The 22519-nt window shown below is 48.3% G+C and overlaps 1 protein-coding gene across 1 annotated transcript in view; it reads right to left on the bottom strand.

Annotated features, from left to right (window-relative positions):
- Positions 1–15396, bottom strand: part of LAMA5 (laminin subunit alpha 5) — a 95991-nt gene extending 80595 nt beyond the window's left edge. Inside the window, exons 1-2 of the mRNA XM_076352359.1 lie at positions 15106–15396; positions 8845–8997 (exon numbers count right to left, since the gene is read on the bottom strand). Of these exons, the coding sequence (XP_076208474.1) occupies positions 8845–8997; positions 15106–15396 (444 nt within the window). The remainder of the gene's footprint in view (positions 1–8844; positions 8998–15105) is intronic.
- Positions 15397–22519: the final 7123 nt, after the last annotated feature.

The raw sequence follows: 22519 nt of genomic DNA, 5'->3' as shown, positions 1-22519 counted from the left end.
GTCTACTCATAAGCCATTTAGAAGGACTCCTCCGTCCCATCACACTAGGCATGTGCCTCTCACCTTGTGTCTTCCTACTGGTCTCCCTTTTATTTTCTATCAAACGGGAAGCAACGTACTATTTATTGCACTGCTTGGCATCACACATAGGAAGGGGGGTCTGGAATTTGAAGAGCACTGAATCCAGAAAACAGGAAACGGCTGAGGATCAAGGCTGGGCACAGCCCGGAGGCCCACATTTATGACTATAATAAAAGGATAAGGCAGAGATGAAAGCAGGGCTGAGCCAGGCTTGGTAAAGCATCAAAAGAAAGGTGCAGGGGGCTAGAACAGGCTTGAAAGAGCAGAGAAGCTGACTAGGCAGATGATCAGAAGCGTATTTAGCATCCTCCCTGCCAGCCCAGTGGATCTGAGCCAGGACATAGCTGTGCCGGAGCTGCGGAGGGCAAGGACAGCTCCCGGAAACCTGCCCCAGGACGCAGGAACAGCCCTCTTGAGGGGCTTCTCATTGTGATCAGGACAAGCGTCAGGAACTGAACTGACTGTGCAATGCCACAGGATGAGCATGTCTCCCAGCCCACACCTAGGTAACGCTAAGAGCAGGACTGGCAGCACCTCCAGGCTCACAGCCCTCAGCTTCAGCAGCGTGCACTCAGGTGTGTGTTCAGGGCATGAGTTCATGGACAGCCAAGCACCCCCCGCAGTGGTGAGGGATGCTGTCACTTGCTGGAGGAAGATGATGGAGAGAAGAGAAGGGCTGCATGGGGCCAAGCCAAGAGCTGTCCTGGGGGCTTGACTCAAGAAGTCATTCTCTTCTGCAAACGATTTTGTACTCATTGGTCTGGTGCTGTGCAGGCTCCAGCACACAGGCTGTGCACACAAAATGATGGAGAAAGATACAGTATTCCCATTTTGGAGATGGGACAAGCCAAAGTGCAGAAAATGCTAACCCACTTACTCTGATGCCAGCACACTCCATGTCAGAGCCATGAACCTCTTCGGTTCCACTGGGTACACTGACCTTCACAAATCACTCCCTGCAACATCTGTCTGAAGTAGGAAAACACAACTCTCCAGTAAACAGAGGCCTGACCTAGACAGTTCTGGTGTGTTTTAACTTGCCTGGTACAACCACAAACAGGCCAGACAAAGCTGACCCCTGGAGCACACATATCTGCACACATTCACACCCGATTCAAGGCACGCTTTTGTTTACCAGCCCAGCCAAGCAGACACTTTCCAGGAGAACGGCAAGATATTACAAGGCTTGCCTTCCAGCTATTCATTACAAACTAAAGCCTCCCATAAGCCAGCTTGCAGCTTGCCTGACCTCTCCCCAGCTCGTGCTCGCCCCGAGGCTTTCTCTTAATCTTTGAAGAATCCCAGGGAGTTGAGCAGGAACGGGCAGCCTGGAGGGAAGGGGAGCTCCATGGCAGGAGACCTCACCATCAGCCTCCTCATTTCTCATCATGCCAAAATTAAAAATAGACAACAATATTTAGGGAGAAATTACAATGGAAATCTTGCATGCACTTTTTAGAAACAGAGTAATTATCCTTTCATCAGTCGTTACCTGGAGCTGTTCTTGGGGGGGGAAGGCTGAGGCTTATTTTAACACCTGAATTCTCCGGAGCTGGTTCAGGTCTAGGCAGAGCAAGCACAGCCTCTGGGAAGATTAAGCCATTGAAGCACAAGGGTCATTTGTACAAGATGCAAAGGACAGGCAGAAACACCCTCCTTGGAGGCCACAAAAGGTGCCACAATGCTGAGTGATCTGCCCAGAGCTTCCTGCTCCGCTGGAAGCCTTCTCTTCTCTGTGCTCACAGCCTGGCAGACACGAGGCATGGCAGGTCTTTTAGGAATCAAATGCTGCAAGTGAAATACCATCTACTCATTGCAGCCCTAGAAAACTGATTGTAAGCAGTACTGGTTCATGACATAAGTAAATGGAACATACAATTAAAATTCACGTCATCCATGATTTTCCTAAAGTGATATTCTGCACATCTTTTTCCTTACAGCAACCACCACCCGCACTAACAAACAGGAAAGAAATCTCAGCTTTGGCTGTTCTGGATCCTGGAGAGGGGAACTTGGCATCCGACTTGGCAAGATTGTTTGAAAAGGAGAGGATGGGTCTGCTCTTGCTGCTGGAGGAGACAGATCCCCACTTGATTAACAATCAGGCACTCCCTTCCCGCTCACCTGAGCAGCTCCCACACAGCCACTGGAGCCAGGAATCCGGTGGGAGCTGGGAGAAAGCACAGAAAGGTCGAGAAGGGCCAAGCGAAGGCAAAAATCTCCCCTTATCAGCAACAACAAAAAAAATAAAAAGCTGCTGGTCTGGGTCAGGGGAACTGAAACTTTGAAGAAAACAGAACAGCCTTCACAAGCTAAGTTATTTCAAACAATAAAGGGGAAAATATATTGGGAGAGAAGAGAAGATCCATACACCCAGGCTCAGCGCCAGCTCCCAGTGCTGCGCGCTCTCTCACAGTCACACCTTTTCTGCTTTTCCCAGAGAAGCATTACAAATATGCACCCCACTTCCACTTGACAGTCATGTTAAAATACAGGAGCGCTGAACAGGCTCCATAGTTAAAGTGGAGCCACAGGCCATTTCAGATCGGGGAACTAGGATTCTGAAGCCCGTAAACGGACAAATAGAGATCTCGATCTACTTTTGGAGGATTTCATGGCAATTGCAGAGGACTCTACACAGGAGAAGAGACTGTAGGCTCAGCTGTTGAAAGCAAAAAGGATTTCTGCTCAGCCTGCTTAACGTGCTTTATTTGCAATACTGCTTTTGCTCGAAGAACCGGAGAACAATTTGGAGAAAGAATGTCTTTGTTAGAGATTTTATGCCCCAGCCCTTTACTTAAGGTGCAAAAGCTCACAATAAATGTCACTAAGCCCTCCTACCCCTTTCCCACAGTGGTGCTCCAGCACAGCGAAGACCAAGTAGTCCTTACAGTAAGGGAAATTAAGAAAATTAAAAACTAGGTACAAAAAAAATCTTAAATCTTCACTCATTCTTGCAATGCTCTGTGAAAAATACATGCCAGGCAGATAAGGAAGCCTGCGGCCCCAAGAGAAACAGAAGCTGTGCACTTCCCAGCAATGTGTGCTGGGCAAAACGATGCAGAAGACATCCCCACCAAGGGGAAGGAAAAGAAGAGACTCATTTCAAGTTTCCCCCTGTGTATAGCAAGAATGAACAAGGATGCCTCAGAGAGAAATATAGGCAGCAGCTACATCACCCGGAGGCAGTAAGAGCTCTCACAGCAACTGAAACAAAGGTGCAAAAGGAAGAAGGTGAAAGAAGGGAGAAATTTATCTAGTTTTCAGCTGAAAATTCTTCTTCGATGACCATCACCCCCATCCCACACTAAACCTAGGGAAAGCAGCCACTAGGACAACAGCTTCATTCAAGAACAACCGTGAGCTTTCTCTTGGTATTTCATGAGTTTACTCATCAAGAAGGAGTTTTCAATTAATTAAGCCAGGGAATAAACATCAGATTCATCTGTGTGCTGAAGGCTTTTGCTGGGGACAGGGAGGTAAGCCTCAGCCCATTGGTTTGCAAGGCTTTCCTTCCAGCTGCCTTTCAAAGAGGGCTCCTGAAGATCTCCACCAGCAGCTTCCATTACTATTTCAATTAAATGAAAATAAATGGGAGTCTAGAAACTGAGGTGAAAGAAGATTTCAGAGCACTGTGACACACAAGGTACTATGCTCTGGTTCAGTGGTGTTCCTTTAGCATTAGGCCAGGTGGCATTTTCACCTACAGAACCCAGCCCAGATCCACCAAGGATGAGTAGGAATTTAATATTCATTAACAAGAAATCAGTTCACACAAAGAGGACTAACTTGTTCACGCAAGTCAAGCATTCATCCACATTCACAGAACCTGCAAGAGTCCTGCACGTCTAAGCGTTGTGCAAAGCCAGTGCTGGTCGTTTGCAGTGCAAGAGGGAAAGGAAGGAGGTTTATGCCCTGGAAATCCACCACAGGAAAAACACCCACCTCCTTTTGAGAGAAGTTTCACACTGAAAGAATAGCAGCCTGTTGGCCAAGGGCTGATGCGTCTAGTGTGTATTGTGCCAATGAACACCTTTACTTTGGAGCTAGAAGAGCCTGGCAAGCATAAGTTAATCGGTTCAACAGAGGCCAGAAAAAAAATGGTAACTTTGGCAGATCCCATTGTAATTACTAGAAAACTCAAGAGGTACTTCTCAAGGCTACCAATCTACTCCCTTGCCTAGACACATCTTACAGTGACTACAAAACACACCTTCAGACTGGCCTGGGAGCTCAGCTCACAATCCTTTTCATTTCCTTTCTATCTTTGTGAGTTACCAATGAATGCAACTTTTTTTTTTTCTTTTTAACCCTAAAGGGAGCTGCATTTTAAGCAGTAACAGCCTGGAGCTCTCCAAAGGAGGAGGTTTTTCTTCTCTCCTCAGTGGCAGAGATGAATGGATGTAGGTGTTTCTTGCTGGTGACCGGTGTGTAGGGCAGGCTGCGTGCCCTTTGTGCGGCACTGCCGAATTAAATACCTTTGGGGTGTAAATCAAAACTCCCTGCAAAGCTTCAGTCTGAAATTCTGCTGTTCTCTAGCGTCACCGGGGCCAGCAGACTCTGAGGATGGGAGGGGAGATGAGGGATGCTATCCAGCCACCTTCTCACTGCAGTAATTAACCTCAAGCAAGCACTGGCACGAAGCTCCTGCTCTTGCATGACTGCAAGCATTCCTCTCCACAGGGTTTATCATAAAGCACCAACTATCCATAAACAGCTCTGGGAAGGGCTGGCCTGGGTTCACCTTCATGCAAGGAAGATGTCAGGCCCTGGCAGGAAGCCAGCCATTCATGTTTCTTTAAACCTCCTGATTTTTGTCAGCTCTGACTCAAACGACCTTCTGGGGGGGGGAATAAAAAAAAAAATCTTCCATCACACCCTTTCCTCCCCTCCACCCACTGCGGCACTTAATCACAACAGGATCACAGGGGACAATTGCCATGGTGGCAGTGAGTCACGGTCTCCTGTCCCTCTGCTCCCTGCACAGCCCCTTTGCAGCAGAGGCACTTTCCCATTTCCAGCTGGTCTGGAGGCTCCGGGCAGGAGGGGAAAGAGCTTGGAGCTAAGCAGCAGTGGGGCAGGCTTAGGAGCCTCCGTCACAACACGGGCCTTTGCCCTTCAAGCCAAGCAGGATGGCCAGTTTTGGGAACAAGTCCAGATTGTCCAGCAATACCACAACACACAGTGTCCTCCCAGCACATAGCACCCTTCAGTTCTTCCACCCTGCAAAACCCGAACCGTGTTTCATCACGGTGCCGTGATGTTGTATTTTGCAGCAAAGCCATGCAGTGGCCCAGCCATTCATCCTAAATATACTAATATACTTTAAGCACAAGGTCACGATTAAAAGCAAGAAAAAAAAATAATTCCCTCTTCATACTCCCCTCCCCAGCAGCTCCTAAAATCCATTTAACTTCCCTCCTTGGAACCGTTTGCCATATTTCTGGTGCTCAGACCCGGGTCTGACATGGGAACCCTCAAGTGACTTTTCCTCCTCTTCCAGCTTTTCCCCCCACCAATTCTGAAAAGAAAAATTACTTCTCCCTCAAGGAGGCAGGAACAGACATGGCACCAGCGGGAGCAATTCAGATCCGACCCCCCCAGCAGATAATCAGGCACAATCGCTTCCCATGCTGTGGTGGGAGCTCTGATCCGCCTTGTTGATAAAGCTGTTAAGATTAGGCCACTGCTGGCACTAAGATGACATGATGCGAGTGTTTAATATACTCACGCCAGCTGAGTGGCCAGCCTGAGCTGTTCTTTAACTTATTTGCTGGCTGTGAATGTTCCTTCCTCTCTCCTTCCCATAGGACTTTAACATCCCTGTGAGGAGAGCAAGCTCCCAGCCAGCAAAAGCAAAGACCAACAGGCTGCTTAATTAACTGCCCCTCTCCCAGTTGCCACAGCCTTGCCAAATGCTGGAGAAACCTGATTCCAGCTGGTAATTAAGCACTTAGGGCTCAAGAGGGACCAAGGCAGCAGGGAAGCACAGCAGCAAAGGGAGGGGGCTGACACCATAACCTCCTGTGCCAGGCCCCTGCCGTGCCCGTCTGAAGCACCATGCCATCAGCACCAGCGCTCCAGGCACTCATGATCCCCCAAAGGGACAAAAGCTTTTATTGGCTGTCAGTCCCTTAAATTAAATCTTAATTGGTCCAAGAGCTCCCCAGAGGGTTACATAGAGCAAGGAGAGGCCTTGTTTGCCAGCCAAAAAAAGCCCTGCTCTCAGACATGCCTTTGAGGGTGTTACCTGCGCTGTTTCACAGGTATCCAAGGAATTTGCAAAGCCTGGCTGCCAGGTACACCAGCCTGATCCAGCACTCGCCCTGCAGACCCTGCTGGGTCCCAAGAATTCCTCTTTTTATCTTCCATCCTTTCAACCAGCCTCAACTTCAAAAGGAGGAAATTAGTGATTCTGTAACATTTCATCTTGTTTCTATTGCCTGACCTACCAAAACAAAGGAGGGAAAAGCAAAGAACTGACTCTCACCAGAAGCATAAACAGGTTACTATAGCAATTACATACAATAAGGGCATGTATAAAGAGGAAGCCACTAAAAATGGGCTGAAGCTTTAGGTTTGTGCTCCTGTTGAGACCAGCTGGGCAACTGCTTACTTTGCAAAGGTGCAAAGGGAAGCAGAGGATCTGTGAGCCCAGAGAAACTCCTCACCAGGCAAAGCAACTGCAACCAGCGCTACACATGCAAGTTCTGCTACCAACCTTGCAGAAATGATGGTGCGATCCCACCCGCCAGGGTACCAAGAGCAAATGACAGAGGCTTGCAAGAGAAGGGCAGGAGAGGGAATGTAAACTTAACACCAGCTCAGTTTTAGCAGTACTGCAGCCCCCCCAAATTATTCCAGGCTCTGGCTCCCAGCACTGCAGCTCTGAAGGCTGCAAATCCCCAGATGAGCCAAATGCAGCAGCTTGCAAGCGCACAGCACAGCTGGGTTAGCTCTGGCCTAAAGCCAGAAAGTTGCCACAGAGAATGACAAAGAGGAGGAGAAGCTCTCAAGGAAAGTTGGTCTTTGAAAATCCCTTTCCAGAGAAGCGGTGAGCGATCAGAAAGCCATGTTGCAGGCTGGCCCTTGGTCGGAGGAGGGAGTGCAAGCGATCCACCCACCCAGCACAACCCTGCCAGCTGGGAAGTTTCTAAGAGACACAGCAGATGCCACCTACGTTGGCTAACGGGATCAGCATGCTGTGTGCAGCCCCGGGAGGCTTTGCCCACACAGCTATTATGCGATGCATGATATGCCCCGGGCATTAGGGGCTATTTTGCTGGTGCTGTGTATAGCACAGCTTTAGATAGCTGGCACTCATGGGAGAGAACAAATTTGTGGAGAGTGTTTGAGAGGCTCCAGGCAAGTGCTACAGCAGGGCAGGGAGAGGATCAGAGACAATCCTGGGGACTAAAGTGTGTGTTTGAGGCATCCAACAGAAGGGTATCGTCATCAATACATCCCAGGTATAGCTGTAAATTTGGAGTCAGACGCCTTACAAACAGCAGTGACAAACGAGCCTTTACTCCACCAGAGAGGGTGAAAAAGCCACCTACAAGGTCAGTGCAAAGCTTCAGTGCCCAACAGGGCTTGAAATCACTGCAGTAAGTGCAAACTCCCAAATAAAGGGGCAATGCGCTCAGCCCCTGAAAGGCTGCCTGAGCAATCACAGCAGCCAGGTTTCCTATGCAAGAGGTGAGCTGTCCACAGCTGCACAACTGCCCCGTCCCACAGACCTTCCAGCCAAGGAGGACCCAAACTTGGCCTTTGGTGCTGCAGGGCTGGTAGCAGAGCTCGGGGAAGTGCAGCAGAGGAGGTGAAAGCCCATCCCTACCTGTTCATGGAGGCACTTCAGTAGTTGGCTGCTAAACTGTCATAGACTACAGAGCAAATGCCCCGAATCCTGAATTACAAGGGCTAACGGCTGCCTGTGAACAGCTGGGGCTGCTCCCAGAGAGGAGGCTGCATGGCACTGCAGAGGAAGGAGTGTCTCACACACCCCCTTGCCTCAGGCCAAGGACTTCCCCCATCCAACAGCCGGACCAATGGCCCCATACCAGAAAGCAGACCCACATCCCGCAGCCCTTCAGGTCTCCGGCTTATAATACCTTCCTGCCTCTGCAGCTTCAGCCAGGATGTCTTTGCTGCTTTCCTCTCAGTTGAGGAAAGTCTGAGAGAATAACCCGTTTTCAGAGGGACAGTTTTGTGGATGAATAGGAGCAGCAGAGGAGGCGGTGGGGGCTGGCAGCCGTGCTATTACAATGTTAATTCCCTTTGACTTGCCAGCATTAGAGACCAAACATCCATTGTCATTCTTTGTCTTTTATAGGAAGATCTTCAGCATGGACTTGCTGTTTTTAAAGAGTTTTAAACGCACCAGTTACAATTTTACAGCACAACCTTAAATCCCTCAAGGCTGTATTTTTGTGTTCTGGAGTGAAGCCCTGCTAACCATCCCCCTTCGGGAGCCAGGTACCCTCTTTAGGGAAATGGCACCTGCATAGTGCAGTAGGTTTCTGAGAGTGACTCAACTTTTAGGGAGAACCTAAATAGTAACAGCAAATAGCACAGACTGGAGTCAATACCACAAACAGACAAGAGGTTTTCCCTTCCGTATTTTAACCAGAGCCTCCTGCCCTGTCATTAAATGAGCGGGTTTTATCCCACCCTTCCAGCAAGGGCCACTGAAGGATTTTAGAAGCAGAGGGGCAAATCCTTGCCAGCACGGTCTACAACATAACCAAGAAGGACTTGGGTTACCTGTCCAAGGTCCAAAGTGACGTTGACCTGGTTGAACTCCAGCCCCCGGGAAAGAGGGGGGCTCTGCCACCAGCGCTCTGTCCCATCAATGGCATTTGTTATGGGGTGGGCCTTGTTGCTGTTTGCAGAGGAGCAGATGTCACAGTACTGGCCCTGTCGGAAAGCACAAAAACAACATTTAACTGTAACCAGAAAAACGTGGCACAAAGCAGACAGGTATCACAACAATTCAGGAAATATAGGGTGTAAGCCTGCTAATGCAAATCAATATATAAACTTTTTGTCTGCACCAATTTAGAGCACGGACAGAAAAAGGAACAAGAAAAAGCTCAAAAACCCCACAACAACCCAGTGTAGAATTTGAGCTGCTCTAAGAAGCATCCCTTCTGTATTTCAGATATGCACTGAGCGTTGGCAAAGGGACCCAGGCACAAAGAACTGGTTGCCAGATGCAGAAGAGTATGCAGAGGGAGAAGCTGCACCACAATGGAGAGCAGTAGCTCAAGCTCTAGGGCCACCAGCTCCTCTGCTGAGGCTGCCACTCACACCCCTGTTGACACCCAGAGATCCTGACCCGGACCATTCAGTCATTCCTATGGACCCAGACTGGCAGTTCTTCTACCCAACTCCCTGCAATCTGTTTCTTGTCAACCTATTCATTTCACAAGTATAGTCCTTTCAGCTACATTTTCAAGCTTAATAGTTTAGCAGCCAAGTTCCTTTTGCTGGTGATGCTGCAATGTAAGGCCAGAAAGGCACAGCCTCCGCTGTCAGCTGGCCAGGGACCTAGCTGCAATCACTTTTCTGCCTCGCTTTTGTGGTGCGGGTGGCTTTGTCAGCTCCATGGACACGCTGCCAGAGAAAACAGCTCTGCAACTTTAACAGCACCTCCTGAGCAGGATCAGACAAAGACCTGAGCTGTTAGGGGCAATTCTTTCTTTCCCATTTAATGCACAAATGAATCTGACCCACTCTTAAGGAAACCTGCAAATAGCCCTGAAAATTGGCAAGTTACTTGTCCTGTGGAGCCACTGTTCTGTCACTTAAATTGCTGCTACAAACAGCCTAGAAGGGAACTCTGTTACAGGCAGTTTTCCTTTTAAAGGCACAGTTATCCCCAGGCAAGCAAGCTGCCCTTGCCTGTCCCAGCTGCAGCCAGCTTTAATATTATACCAGGTACATGATCTTAAGACAGGCAGTCTCCTTCCTACATACTCCATCTGCACCCCTACAAGGGCTGAGGCAAGACAGAGCCACCGCAGAGCATGTGATTTTCCAGATGCCCCAAACCCTGGAGGAATCTCAGTGCAAAAGAAACGGAGATTTCACAGCATTCTTCCCCACAGCCATGTGCTATGTTATTTGCAGTCAATTATGCAACGCAAATTGTCCTGAACAAGAACACCGTTTAATTAAGTCCTCTAGAGATATGAAAATAGCAGACAGGCAAGCACACGGCCAAAGAAAAGGGCAGCTGAAACCATCCAGGTACGCTGATGCCCATTCAGGGAGCTCCCGCTGTACAGAGAGGTCAGGACAAGGCTCGTTTGAACACGCACTGCACGAGGAGGGAGAGCAGACCAGATAAAACTGACCCAACTCTTCAGCTCAAACCTTTAACGGGAACCGGTGCAACAGGTTGTGTGGAAATTTCTGCTGCACAATACACAACACAGGTGGGGGGAGAAGTGAGACAAGGTTACAAAATGGGGATAAATAACAAAAAAAATAAAGTGTTTTCATACTTTAAATTCTTGCCACAGATATGAAAACCATTTTGAACTCAAAGTTCACATTGACAGGCGACAGTCAATTCCAGTTTAGTAAGAGGGGACTAAAAAATTAGGATCAGCTGCGCCACATTTGTAATGCTGCTGTTATTCCTCACCAGTGCTGTGCAGCCTGCATGCGTTAGCTGCCACTGGGCTGGTAACATGTCAACAGCTGAACAAAGTTTGCTGTTCAAACTGCGATTAGCCCCTCTGATGCTCATTAGTTGTTTCATTAGAGCCAGACCTAAACCTGATGAGAATCATCTCCAGCTTTTCCTATTTTAGAGCAACTCCGGCTCCTGCACAGTGTGTCAGGTCTCTACAGGGAAGAGAGAAGTTCTGACATCAGCAGAGGATTTTAATTAAAAAGCAATTGTGAGCCACAGGCTTAGCGGAGACAGCAGGTTGCCAGAGCAGGAGAGGTGTGGACATCACCAAGGTATGCCAAAGAAAGAACTTCAGCAATGCAAGAAGTTGCAAGGCAGCTTAGAGAGCATAAAACTACCACTATCAGAGCAAACTGCAAAGGGAGAAAGATAAGGAGGAGGTTTGTATGGAGGGCAGCTTCCAGAGACCTGCGAGGCCTGATCCTGTTCCTGCTCACGTCAATGGGAACTTTGAAGTTTCCCCTGAGCATAAAGACTAGCCTGGCACCCTGCTGGCATGGCTTGCCTCGGGGAAAGCAGATGGCTTTGTCCCAGTTTATCTGGCCATGTCATGACCCAACCTCAGCTCTCCTCACCTAATTTATCGGAAAACCACAGGGAGCGTGACCCAGCCTGGGCTTCTGGGGATGAGGTAAGAAGGGCAGGAAATGGGGGGCAAAAGTAATATTTCAGACAAGGAAAGTGCATGCTTGCAAGCTGTTACCAGGGCTGTCCTCGCAGGTCAAGTAACTGCTCACACGGAGTTAGCAGGTGCTATCTCACCAGGTGTCTTTTCTGCAACTTGTTCTAAGAACTACATGTGTTCAGCTGCAGTTAAACCACTGAAGTCCAATGCTATCACATATGTAAACACAGAAGAGACACATACAGAGGTACAACAGTCACCCAAACCACAGAGAGCCCTGGGCTGAGTCAGCTCCCCCTTGCCGCGCAGCACCACGCACAGCAGACGCGCCACGGGATAAAGAAGCACCAGGGCAGATGGTCACTGACAACTGCAGGGCATCAGAAGAGAATGCCACTTAATTCAGAGACATTCAGGTATGAAACAGCTTCAGACCTAATCTGTTACCAACACCTGGAAGAGTGAGAGGTCAAGACCTCCAGTAAGCACCAACACTGCTCAGGCAAGCGTAGCTCAGCACTGCAATTCAACATGCAAACAAAGCAAAAGAAGCACTGATTTGAAATCAGTGAGGTTTGTTGCACATTTTTAAATTCTAAGGTCTACAACTGCTTCAATTAATGCTAGTAACTTCCCTTATTGTTATACAACTAATCTCCTGAAATAAAGTAATCAGCTACAACCATGCCTCACTCCAAGAGCAGCGTACAATCCCTGCCGGCTTTGGCAGGTCTGTGGAACAGCCCCCAGGCAGCTGGATGGGATGGGGAACATGAGCACATGGCTATGCCTTTGCAGAGCTGTCACTGTCTTGGAAGACGGATAGCTACAAGCATCTTCAGTAAAGCTTGATCAGAAGAATAAACCTATAATCCCTCTTTTGCCTCATCTTCAAGACATTATCGTTAAGGTAGGATTGCCCATGCTGATCAGCGAGTGGGACAAGGGAAGCAAACCTCCATGGCAAGTCCCTTTCAGCACACCTCAGTATCGCTGTGCATCACATCCTTGCAGACTGAAAAGCCCCCCACAGTTAGAAATGCTGTCTTCTGCCAAAGAGCCCTGAATAAAGCAAAGGAAACTCTTTGTGAAAAGGTTTAGAGCCTTCCCACAAGCTGTGCCAAAAACACTGCAAGTGTCCTTAGGGCAGCATTATTTCAGAAAGCTTAACGATTATCGACATTTTAAGACTATCACGTTTTAAAGTCAATGAACTCCCTTTCCTGAAAGTCTTCTACAATGTCAAATGAAAACAAGCAGAAAACACAGAACTAACTGAACTCATTGACTAGGTGATTGTATTAATGTTTACGCTAGGTCTTTAGTCAAGCAAATGTCCCTTCACCACCACAGCACGTGGAAATCTCTTGGAGGGTCCCAGGAAGCATTCTTCCAGAATTCCTGACCAAAACCCCCGTTACACCATAGCCGCACTGTGCACGAGCAGCACTAAGCAGGTGAACGGAGAAGGGAAGGGACTCCGTCTGGTGGGATATGCGGGCAATGAGGACATGCATGTGGAGTTCATTATTGTCGTTTCAGTCTGCTCAAATTGAACACTTCCCTCCCACCTCCCTCATTGCTTTAGTCACTGGGTGGTGCCAAAACCCCTAAAGGCAATGAATTGGGAACTCTGACCTCTGCTCTGATGCCTCCTGTTTCCTCCCCTCCTTTTAGGTGCTGCCTGTGGTCATGGAAAGGAGCCGCTACAAAAGGATTTTTCTAAAGCTTTCAGACTGACTGAAGACCACTGGCCTGGGAAGAGGTGCTCAGATCAAAGCGACCCTGTGCCAGAGCTGCAGAGGGGACAGGAGGGGGTCGCTGCAGAAACCTGTGAAAGGAGCCCTGTACGGCAGCAGGGGGAAGCCAGGAGGATGTGCACACCCTGCGGTGCCAGGAAAGGGCTGCACTTGAAGGATGAGTTACAACTGCCCCCAAAGCTGGTACAGCCTGAAGGGTTACTTTAGTCACCAGCATCCTTAGTGCAGTGTGTCATGCTGAACTAGCAGTGTGGCCAGAGCACCAGTGGACAGATGTGGAGCAATAAATGCATACCCACATTTACCAGCTTTTCCAAGCAGTCTACCCTCCCAGTTCTGCACGGCAGATGATTCACATTGGTTTGCAAGTGCACATAGTAGCACGCGCTTCACCCTTCCTTACTACCTTTGCCTCACTGTAGGCACAATTACTACATCTAGGTCCCTACAAGTCTGCTACTAGTACTTAAAGCAAAGCTTCTTCAAGTTACATTATTTTACAGTGCAGCAAAGTGAAACAGATCACTTTAAAAGGTGGCAAAATTCAGAGGAGGATATGTTGGCTTTTTGCCATCCAGTAACATCTTCAACAATTTCTACTACGAACAGGGCAAAATTCCATGTCATAACCACACAACAGCCAGAAAATTCCTAGTACAGCACTAACTCGGGAGAATGTGGCCAGAATGAGAAAAATGTTTCCGAGATCATCTTATAACAAAGCCACCCCTACCAAAAGGCCAAGAAAGGCTCGATCAGAGAAACTGACACTCTTCCCTTGCTCTTCCGTACTGTTACGTACAACATGGACAACCCTATTGCTCCATTGCAACAGGTGAACTGGCACTGTGAACCTCATAAGCAACAAGCAGAAAACACTGGCAGCTCCATGGCAGGCTTCAGGCTGCAAAGCATTTCAAATCAGAGCTGCTCTTCCCAGCTTGGGCTGCCCTGAGGGGGGCAGTGGGTCTGGAGTTCCTGCAACTAAAACTAGTGTTTTACAAGCCCGTTTACAACTGTTCTTTCCTCTTTTCAAGAGAACCATAGCTGTTAAACTGCACAGCAGTTTTTACCATCTACATTCCTGGCTGCAAGCTCCTTCTGGTCCGCTTAAAATGAGACCCCTGAGATAAATCACCTGACATTTGCTTGTAAAATTCACCCTCTTAACTTTCTCCTCTGCTCATCCTAACGCCCCACTGAACACAGAGGGAATGGCAGAGTTAAGACCCATAAAGGTAAATATTATCACGTTTATCATATGCTGATTCTCTGACTGGCAGAGGAATTTAGGAGCTGGTTTGCCCAGGATTTTGTCAACATAAGAACCGACAACTTTAAAAATAATGCCATGGGAACTCAGCAAGCTGTGTTTCACGTGTACAACTTCTGGCAAGGCTGGGAGAGAAAGAGCACGTGCGTCTCATCGCCCCGCTGCTCCGGGGGGCTTCACATGGGCTCCCGGCTCCAGCATACAGGCCTGGGCAGAGGAGGATGCCCTGGGGAGCACCCATGTCTGCCCTTTGCCTCCTCCCAGAGCACCCCACCACTAACCCACCAGCCAGTTGGTGGACACCAGCTCTGCACAAGGGCTGGCTGCGGTGGCCGGGCAAGTGGGGATGCATGGGAAAACACCAGCGGTAGTGGGGGCCGTGGGGCCCCGCACGCCTCTTGCTCACCCATCTCCAAGCTGCCCCACTCTTTGCTGCAGCCTCTGCCCTTCCCAGCCCACCCAACCCCCGGCGAGACCGAGCTCTGCCTCCTCTCGCACCGACGGCAAAAAAACAGGGGTGGGATGAGGGAGCGATGGCCGGGATGGCACAAAGCGGGGCTCGGACCTTTCTGCACCCCCCCGGCCGGGAGGCGGCTTTGCCACCCCAGCAAGGCTCCGCAAACTGCCCGCGTGTGGGTGCGCCCCCCCACCCCGCCGGCCGTACCTGGATGGTCTGGTTGGGGTCCCCCCCCGCCACCGGCCCCCCGACCAGCTTGCAGTAGAGGTCCTCCACGGCGCGGCGGCTGCCGGCGCCCGCCGCCTCCTCGCCGCAGGTGGCGGTGGCGGAGATGCGGGTGCCCTCGGCCAGGTTGAAGTAGGGCGGGTGGAGGCTGTGCCCGTTCACATCGCTGGGGAAGGAGGCGGGCGGGCGGGCTGCGACGGGCAGCACCAGCAGCAGCAGCCGCAGCAGCAGCCGCCCCAGCCGCGCACCGCCCCGCTCCGCCGCCCTCGCCATCTTCACCGAGGCTGCCCGAGCGGCGGGGGCGGACAACGGCACCGGCCTCCCCCGTCCCGCCGCCTCGGCACTGCGCGCCGCGCCGCCGCGGACGCGCTACTTCTGCCCCGGCGGCGGCGGGGAGGGGCCGCCCGCCCCGTGCGCGGCCCCGCCGCCCTTAACCCTTTCGCTCAGCGCCGCCGCCGGGGTCGCCTGCCCCCCCCCCCCCCGCCCCCCCCCCGCAGCCCCGCGGGCAGCCGCAGCCTTGCGGGAGGAGAGGCCAAATGGGGTGAAGTGATTCCCCCCCCCCCCCCCAAATAAAAGGGGGGATAGGATCCTCAGGGAAACAATGTGCCTATTGTATCTGCGGGGCTGCGCTGCCTTGGTCGCGCTCGCTGGTATTTTAGTACGTTAAACTCCATTAACCGATAGATCGGTTTATCTCCAGGAAAAACTCTATTACTAATTAACAAAACAGTAAAAGGCTCCACAAAATCCAGTTCACTCTCCTCGGGGTATGCTGTTGGTTCTCATTAAATTTGGACAGTGAAAATTGGCTTCCGCTTTCCCCAGAAAGGCTGGCTTTCGGGGAAAGGCTTTGCCTTCTCACCTAAGGGGGCAAAGAAGCAGCTCAGCGATAACCCAACCTTCTCCCCATCCCTCCCCTACCCACGGACAGTCCCTCCGTGGCGTGACTTGCAAGGACACACACACTGTCAGGTCTTTATATACTGCTGGGGGGAAGACACTTTACAGATAAGAAACTGTACGAATTACGAGAAGTTATATATAACAATACATAAATTAACTCATCAAAACACTACTTTGATTTTCTAGCACAGGCAGACTTTTTTAAATCCAAGGATTGAATGATACACACAAAATGTTGTGCCTGAACTGGCCAATACTGTTTCTTTAAACTAAGAAGATACAGAGTAGACCAACAGAGATCAGGTCTGGACCCCATACAGTTGGATTGCTACGGTATTTGAACCCCACAGGAAGCAAAACAAGCTCTTAAGCGTGTCCAGGTCTTCACAGGCTGCTGCTGGGCATTTTTTCGTTGCCTCACATCATCCTCTTTGTTTCTCTTTCGTGGACAGCCTAGCAGGAACCAGCGCTCTTGGAAAAGCTACTGTCTTAAATATGAAAAGCTCTTTAAAAAAAGTGCATTGTGATGTGTGTAGTTCAAATACGTAGCTCCACGGACTGCGTTCGCATATGGCATGTACCTGGCAGGCCATGCAATTACACTCATTTCAGCGCTTTCAAGGGCCTTTGAAAGATCTCTGTTACTGTATCTAAAGCACTGTACGTGGCCTATCATATAGCGATATATTGTAAGATTACCGTATGGTGAGAGCGGAGCCCTGGTCACCGCAGTGCCCTGTGCTGCAGGCAGTCGGACACTCGCAGCCCTCCGGCCAGGTGCTGCTTGGGAAAGCTGGTCGGTCCCAACATCAGGAGGTGGAGGACTGCAGACCCACATGCCGTCACGAACCAGGGAGCCATCCAGTGCCAGCTGTTTCTCTCCTGGCACTGCGCAGGGCGAGATCGCATTAGCATGACATCAGGACTTGTGAACGCAGGGTGGTGAGAGGTGCCTGGTTCCACATGGCGAGGAAGCACTGAAGCACAGCCGCTGAGCCCATTCAGTTAGAAAGACTTCCTAAAGGGCTTTCAGACATCTTTTAACCCCTTCCTGCTTGTCCACCTCTTTGGAGATCTTTCCCCTGGTTTCCCCACTTAGTGCAAGATCTTATCGCTCAGCAGATGAATGTATCCTTTAAAAGCTAAATAGAACCTTTTAAAACAAATTCTTATAAAGAGAACAGGCAGTCTTTGCCCTTTAAACTGTGCTTGAAAATGGATAGCTTGCTCTGGGGAAAGTGGAACAGCCACCTTTGAAAATACTTGTGCTCTGCAGTAATCGTTAACTAACGTGTTTTTGTATGGGAGACCAACACTCCACAGGACAGGAATTAAATCTTCCTTAAACTTTATCAAATGCCATATTTAATTAGCTACTTACACCCCATGCCACCTGTGAATATGTAAAAAGAGTTAATGAGGAAAGCAGGGCACAGATTAGGAAAATAACTTTCTCCCACCCCCGCAAGAGAGTTACAAGGCAAAACACTTGGGCCAATCCAATATCCGTAATCCCTCTAGCGGTAACGTTGTGGCACGTAATTCATCACCCCTCCAAAACGCAATTAAGGAAAGTGAACAATCAGTCTGGAGTGAAATCACAGTTACCACGTGGATTTTGTGGCACGGACTGAGGAGCTCTATGCAGAAAAAAATGCCCCTTCTGCAGTCTGAACTGGCCTCTAGTCAACCACAGAGCTACTTTGCAAAGGCAGTTTGAAGACTGAAACATACTTAGGCTACTCATACTGAGGGGGTCTGAAGTTTTCCAAGAAGCAATGGAAATGGTTTAAAGAAAGAGGATTCTGAGGGTTTTTTTCCAGTGCAGAAAGAAAGGGGCAGAGGGTTTATAACATAGCTAAACCAAAAAGTTGAGGTTAACAGCTTGAACTCCCATCCTGATGCCATCTCTGGTCAGCCACACTCAGGAGAACAAGACATATTTGCTAATCTGGACCGGACCCAAGTCCCATCTAGTCCAACATCTCATCTGAGAGTCACCAGCAGCAAACATTTCACATGAAAACCCCCATGGGTGCGCAAGGAATACTCTGCTCCGAAAAAAAGATGTACCCTGATCGATAACAGCTAGAACTTAGCTTGAATACTGAAGCCTTTCTTCCATTTAAGAAGCTTTTCTAAGCATTAACTTCAACAGCCCTGGACATTTACCATTCATGTTGTTATCTGCTCTGATCCCTCCTTCAGTTTTGCTAGTTTCTGGAGCCTAGCAATGGTGCTTCTTGGCTCAGCTTCACAAAGCTACTGGTCATAGTGACACACTCTCAAATATGAGGTGTTGAAGCAGAAGACACTTTTCCGTTTAAAACCAATCCACTACCAGTGAATGCAGAAAGAACTGAAAAAAAATCCAGCCTGTAGCAATCCTACTCCAATCTTCTCTGAACCTACATGTAGCAACACGACTTCAGCCATGCTGCTATCCATCTGCAACCGTTAAAGGCACCTGAGTTCCACCGGAGTTTTTACTTTTGCCTTCCTAAAAACTGCAGGACCATGAGGAGCTTGCCAGAAGCTGCCATCAGAAACCGCACTCTTTCTTCAAGCAAGCTGTAGAATGACAGCAGGGTTTTGGGAGCGTGGAGGGACAGGAAGAGCTTAAAAGAGATCTGAGAACAAATTCAATGTTGGGGCTCCCAACAGCTTACCTTGATGAGGGAACCCAGTTCCTAAATCTGAACAAAGATTCAGCAAATTACAAGCAAGAGTGTTCCTATCTACACAGACCCTTCTAAACTACTGCAGAAGTGCAGGGAGGTGTACCACAGACAGAAGCAAGGCCTGTTGAGTAATTCAGTGGCAACGCAGACACATTCTGCTTGCTGTGAATAAATTCTCTGGTTTTGTATTGTCTGTTACATAGAGAAATGAAGGAAGTGCTCCTCACTCTGGGAAAACCAACATATGGCCAATGGAAAAAGAACCGTTGCCTTCACGTGCAGTATTTCCTAGCAAGGTACCACCACAGGCAGAGCCGTCAGTAAAAGCAGTGCCTGAGCCAAGAGAAATAAGTGAGCATATGGTTCTTGTACCATGTATTGTATAGGGTCAGGAACATGTTATCTTACGGAAGATTTAATTACTTTTCTACTACCCTGCTGCAAGCAGTGTGAAGGAACGTGTTTCCTGAGCTTTACTCTGTCGTGACCTAAGAACTTTATACCAAGATCACCATTTTCATAAGCATGTCTCACAAGTGTCTCAAGAACAGCTGCTAGAAGCTAAGAACTAATTCCACATGAGCTGGAACTGAACCAACACAAGCCAGAAGAGCAATCAATATCCTTCAAGCACATCTCCAGCTTTATAATTTTACAAGCTTCACGGGCTGTACCTGAGAAGACTGTAAAACAAAAAAGACATAAACAGGTTTCAAGTGAGCCTTGCATTGAGTTTGTTCAGTTCACAGAGGCACAGAAAGGAGTTCCCCTCCTGTTCACACAGACCCCCGCACACATGCACACACAGACAGTTCTGCAAACAGCCCACAGAGACCCAAAGTGCATTTCCCCTGTTTGTTCTTCAAACTGACAGCTCAATTACAGCTTTTTAAACCCTTCTGCATATGGCACAGTTTGAATCTACAGTGGGAAATGACTGAGAAGTTTTGTTGAAGACATGAGGAATTTGACCAGGATCTGCCTCACTTTCTTAGACTGGTTCTTAAGAACACATAAAGCCAAAGGCCAGAAGGGATGATCGGACTCATCACACTACCTCATCTGCTATCTACGACAGGCCATAAACTTCTACCCCACAGTGTTATACCCAGCAAAGCTCTGCTTTTATTAAAATATTCCTGATGCTGGTTTTGCAATGTTAACAGAAATAGTTAAAACTGGACAAACCAGACCAGACTGATAAGGTGATGCAACGGGAAGCAACTCTAGGAAAGACAGCATCCTTTATAACTTTTCAGAATTGAATTATGTTATGTGAAAATGTAAACCCCTAAAAGTGACAAGCACCAAAAGAGCATTAGCAAGAGCTGAATTAGGACACATCTGGAATTAACAGTTATTTCCCCCCCCTCTTCAAAATTACTTTAATGTGTCTTATCTTTGTTTCCTTTATAGTGTTCCCCCTTTAACATTTATTCAAATTTGAAAAAGACTGTTTTGATACACAGCTGGTCAATTTGTCATGCCCGGGCAGCACCTTTTACTTAAAAACAAAAGAAGGCATGCATCTGTGTTTTGTCTGCTGTGAACATTTTCACGAAGAGATCAAGAAGTTTCATAATGTAGCAGGGCATGTTACTCTACACCAGAGAATTCAATTCACTTTAAGGTCAGCCTGTACCTTCCCTGTAATCAAATGGTTCCAAAACCCTCCCAAAGCCAGAACAGGTGTTTCATTCATACTGTCTGTCTACCTGGCAAGGACCCAAATACTTTCTTTTAAAGCCTAAACTCCGTATTATTCTGGGGCGCACTGAAAACATACATATGTGCTGTCTCCTAGGCATGCTTCAGGCTGGGTCATCATTAGCTACTTGTTTTTCTTTGCACAAATCGAACAGGAACACAGCTGCTTTTATGTTAATAACTAAATCATGCTTTAAATTTATGCCACACAGCTCTCCCTTCAGCCAGAAAGGCCCTGCAGATTTAATGAGCTGACATGTCAACAGAGATCAGTTCACCCACCAGAAAAGTGCAGCTACTTCTAGGGTGAGACATGGTAGCTGTTTAGCACTGCAGGAGAACGAAGACTGCTGTGTCAAGTTGAAGCCACAGAGGAAGCAGGGGGATGAGCGAATGTGCTCGGGATGAAAAACCAGTGCAATGATGGGAGTTAATGCACTCGCTCGAGTGTGAAAGAGCAGTGGGGGCAAGCTAGAGATGCATAGACAGAACATGCTTTTACTTCTTGTCTGAAAGGTGGGACATATCCAGCACTGCAAATGGGAGACTGACTCAAGCCTGACTCAGAGAATAGGATTTTTCCTACTATGTCATTATAACTTCTTTGAATACCAGGAAGTTCATTCTCCCACAGATTACTTCACCCGGGTTTGTTTCTGTACCCTGTGGCTATGTGTACAAATATTCTTCAGGCATGGGGTCACAACAGACCCTTGCTGGCTTCCAGAAACATCACATCACATCCAATTTTTCAAAATCTAGGTGGAAATTATTAGTGGCAAGGAACTTCAGGGATTTCAGAAAAAACAATTAGCACTTCTAATGCAAATACACACATTTCTTTGCAGGAGGGGAAGGAATGATTCACACCAATAAGAATTGCTTGGCTTAAATCATCCGCTGTGTTTCCATTCAAGGGGTTTCTTTTCTCCTTGCTATTCTTAAGAGCTGGTGCTAATGTCACAAATAACTCTGAAAACAATAGGTCCTGGAGAAAGTTAGTAGCTAACACGGCAAAAGGAAGTTCTCACCCAGATCAGAAAGGCAAGACACCAGCTGACCATTGCACAGTTTGCCTCTGCCTGCCCTGCCCTTGTGACTGTATTTTCATTAACTGCGCATCTGTTCAGCTGGAAAGCTATGGGTTTGCTTAGGTCAGGGAAACGCTCCGATTTCATTAGCGCTACTAAACCAGCACAAAACGGAGCTTGTGTGCTGTGTTTGGTAGGTAACACGGCTGTCTGCAGGGAACACAGCGCTGATACAGATATACCTGCTCCCCAGGCAAGCACAGAGCTCCTACTATGAAAACAACTACCTTCAAACTGGTCTTCTGTCAGTAACGTTTGTCACTTACACTTAGCGTCTTTAAGGTGAGACCTCTCCTTTCCTATAGTCAGATTGATCCAAATCTACTCTTCTGGTTTTGCATGGGAAATCTTTCTACTTATAATCTATATTTAACTGGAGTCATGCGATGGTGGGGCGTACACACAAATACCCAGTACAAACGTAAATGGTTCCTGTTAGGGCTAATTACACTATCATGTCATATAGAGCCAATTTCCCCAGGACCAATGAGACCTAAATTATGCCTTAAAGCCACTCCAATTTCAATTTCTAGTACATGGACTTCATGGAGAGAATATCTTCTCTGCCATACAGGATAGTAGTATTGGCATTTTCCTATTAAGTTCTGTTTCTTTAATGAGAAATAATACATAGTTAATGAAAAGTGTAATTAGGAACATGCAATAGACCCCAGCATCATTACAAATGCCAAGCTGGCCCCAGAGGAAGGACCATCTCAACAGATATCCCACACCAGCAGATGTCCTTTGGTTTTCACGTGTGTTTTGCCAGCTGAAGGGGATGCCCGGTCCAACATACAGTGGCTATGGCTCCCCAAAGGAATCAGCAACAGCTCTTGTGTCAGTCACAAGGAATACAGTTAGAGGAAGGTGCACAGACCCAGCAACCCAACAGACTTGTTGGACTTAGCAGAACAAACATTTAAATTTGGAATTTCCCTGTTACCTCCAATCTGCAGTTTAGCTTGATATTTAAAAATGCACAAAGCTGAATGAAGCAGCGGAGACACACTC

This window comes from Aptenodytes patagonicus, chromosome 14 (assembly GCF_965638725.1).
Source record: "Aptenodytes patagonicus chromosome 14, bAptPat1.pri.cur, whole genome shotgun sequence".
In the NCBI taxonomy this organism is placed as follows: Eukaryota; Metazoa; Chordata; class Aves; order Sphenisciformes; family Spheniscidae; genus Aptenodytes; species Aptenodytes patagonicus.
This window is presented reverse-complemented; position numbering and strand designations above follow the sequence as displayed.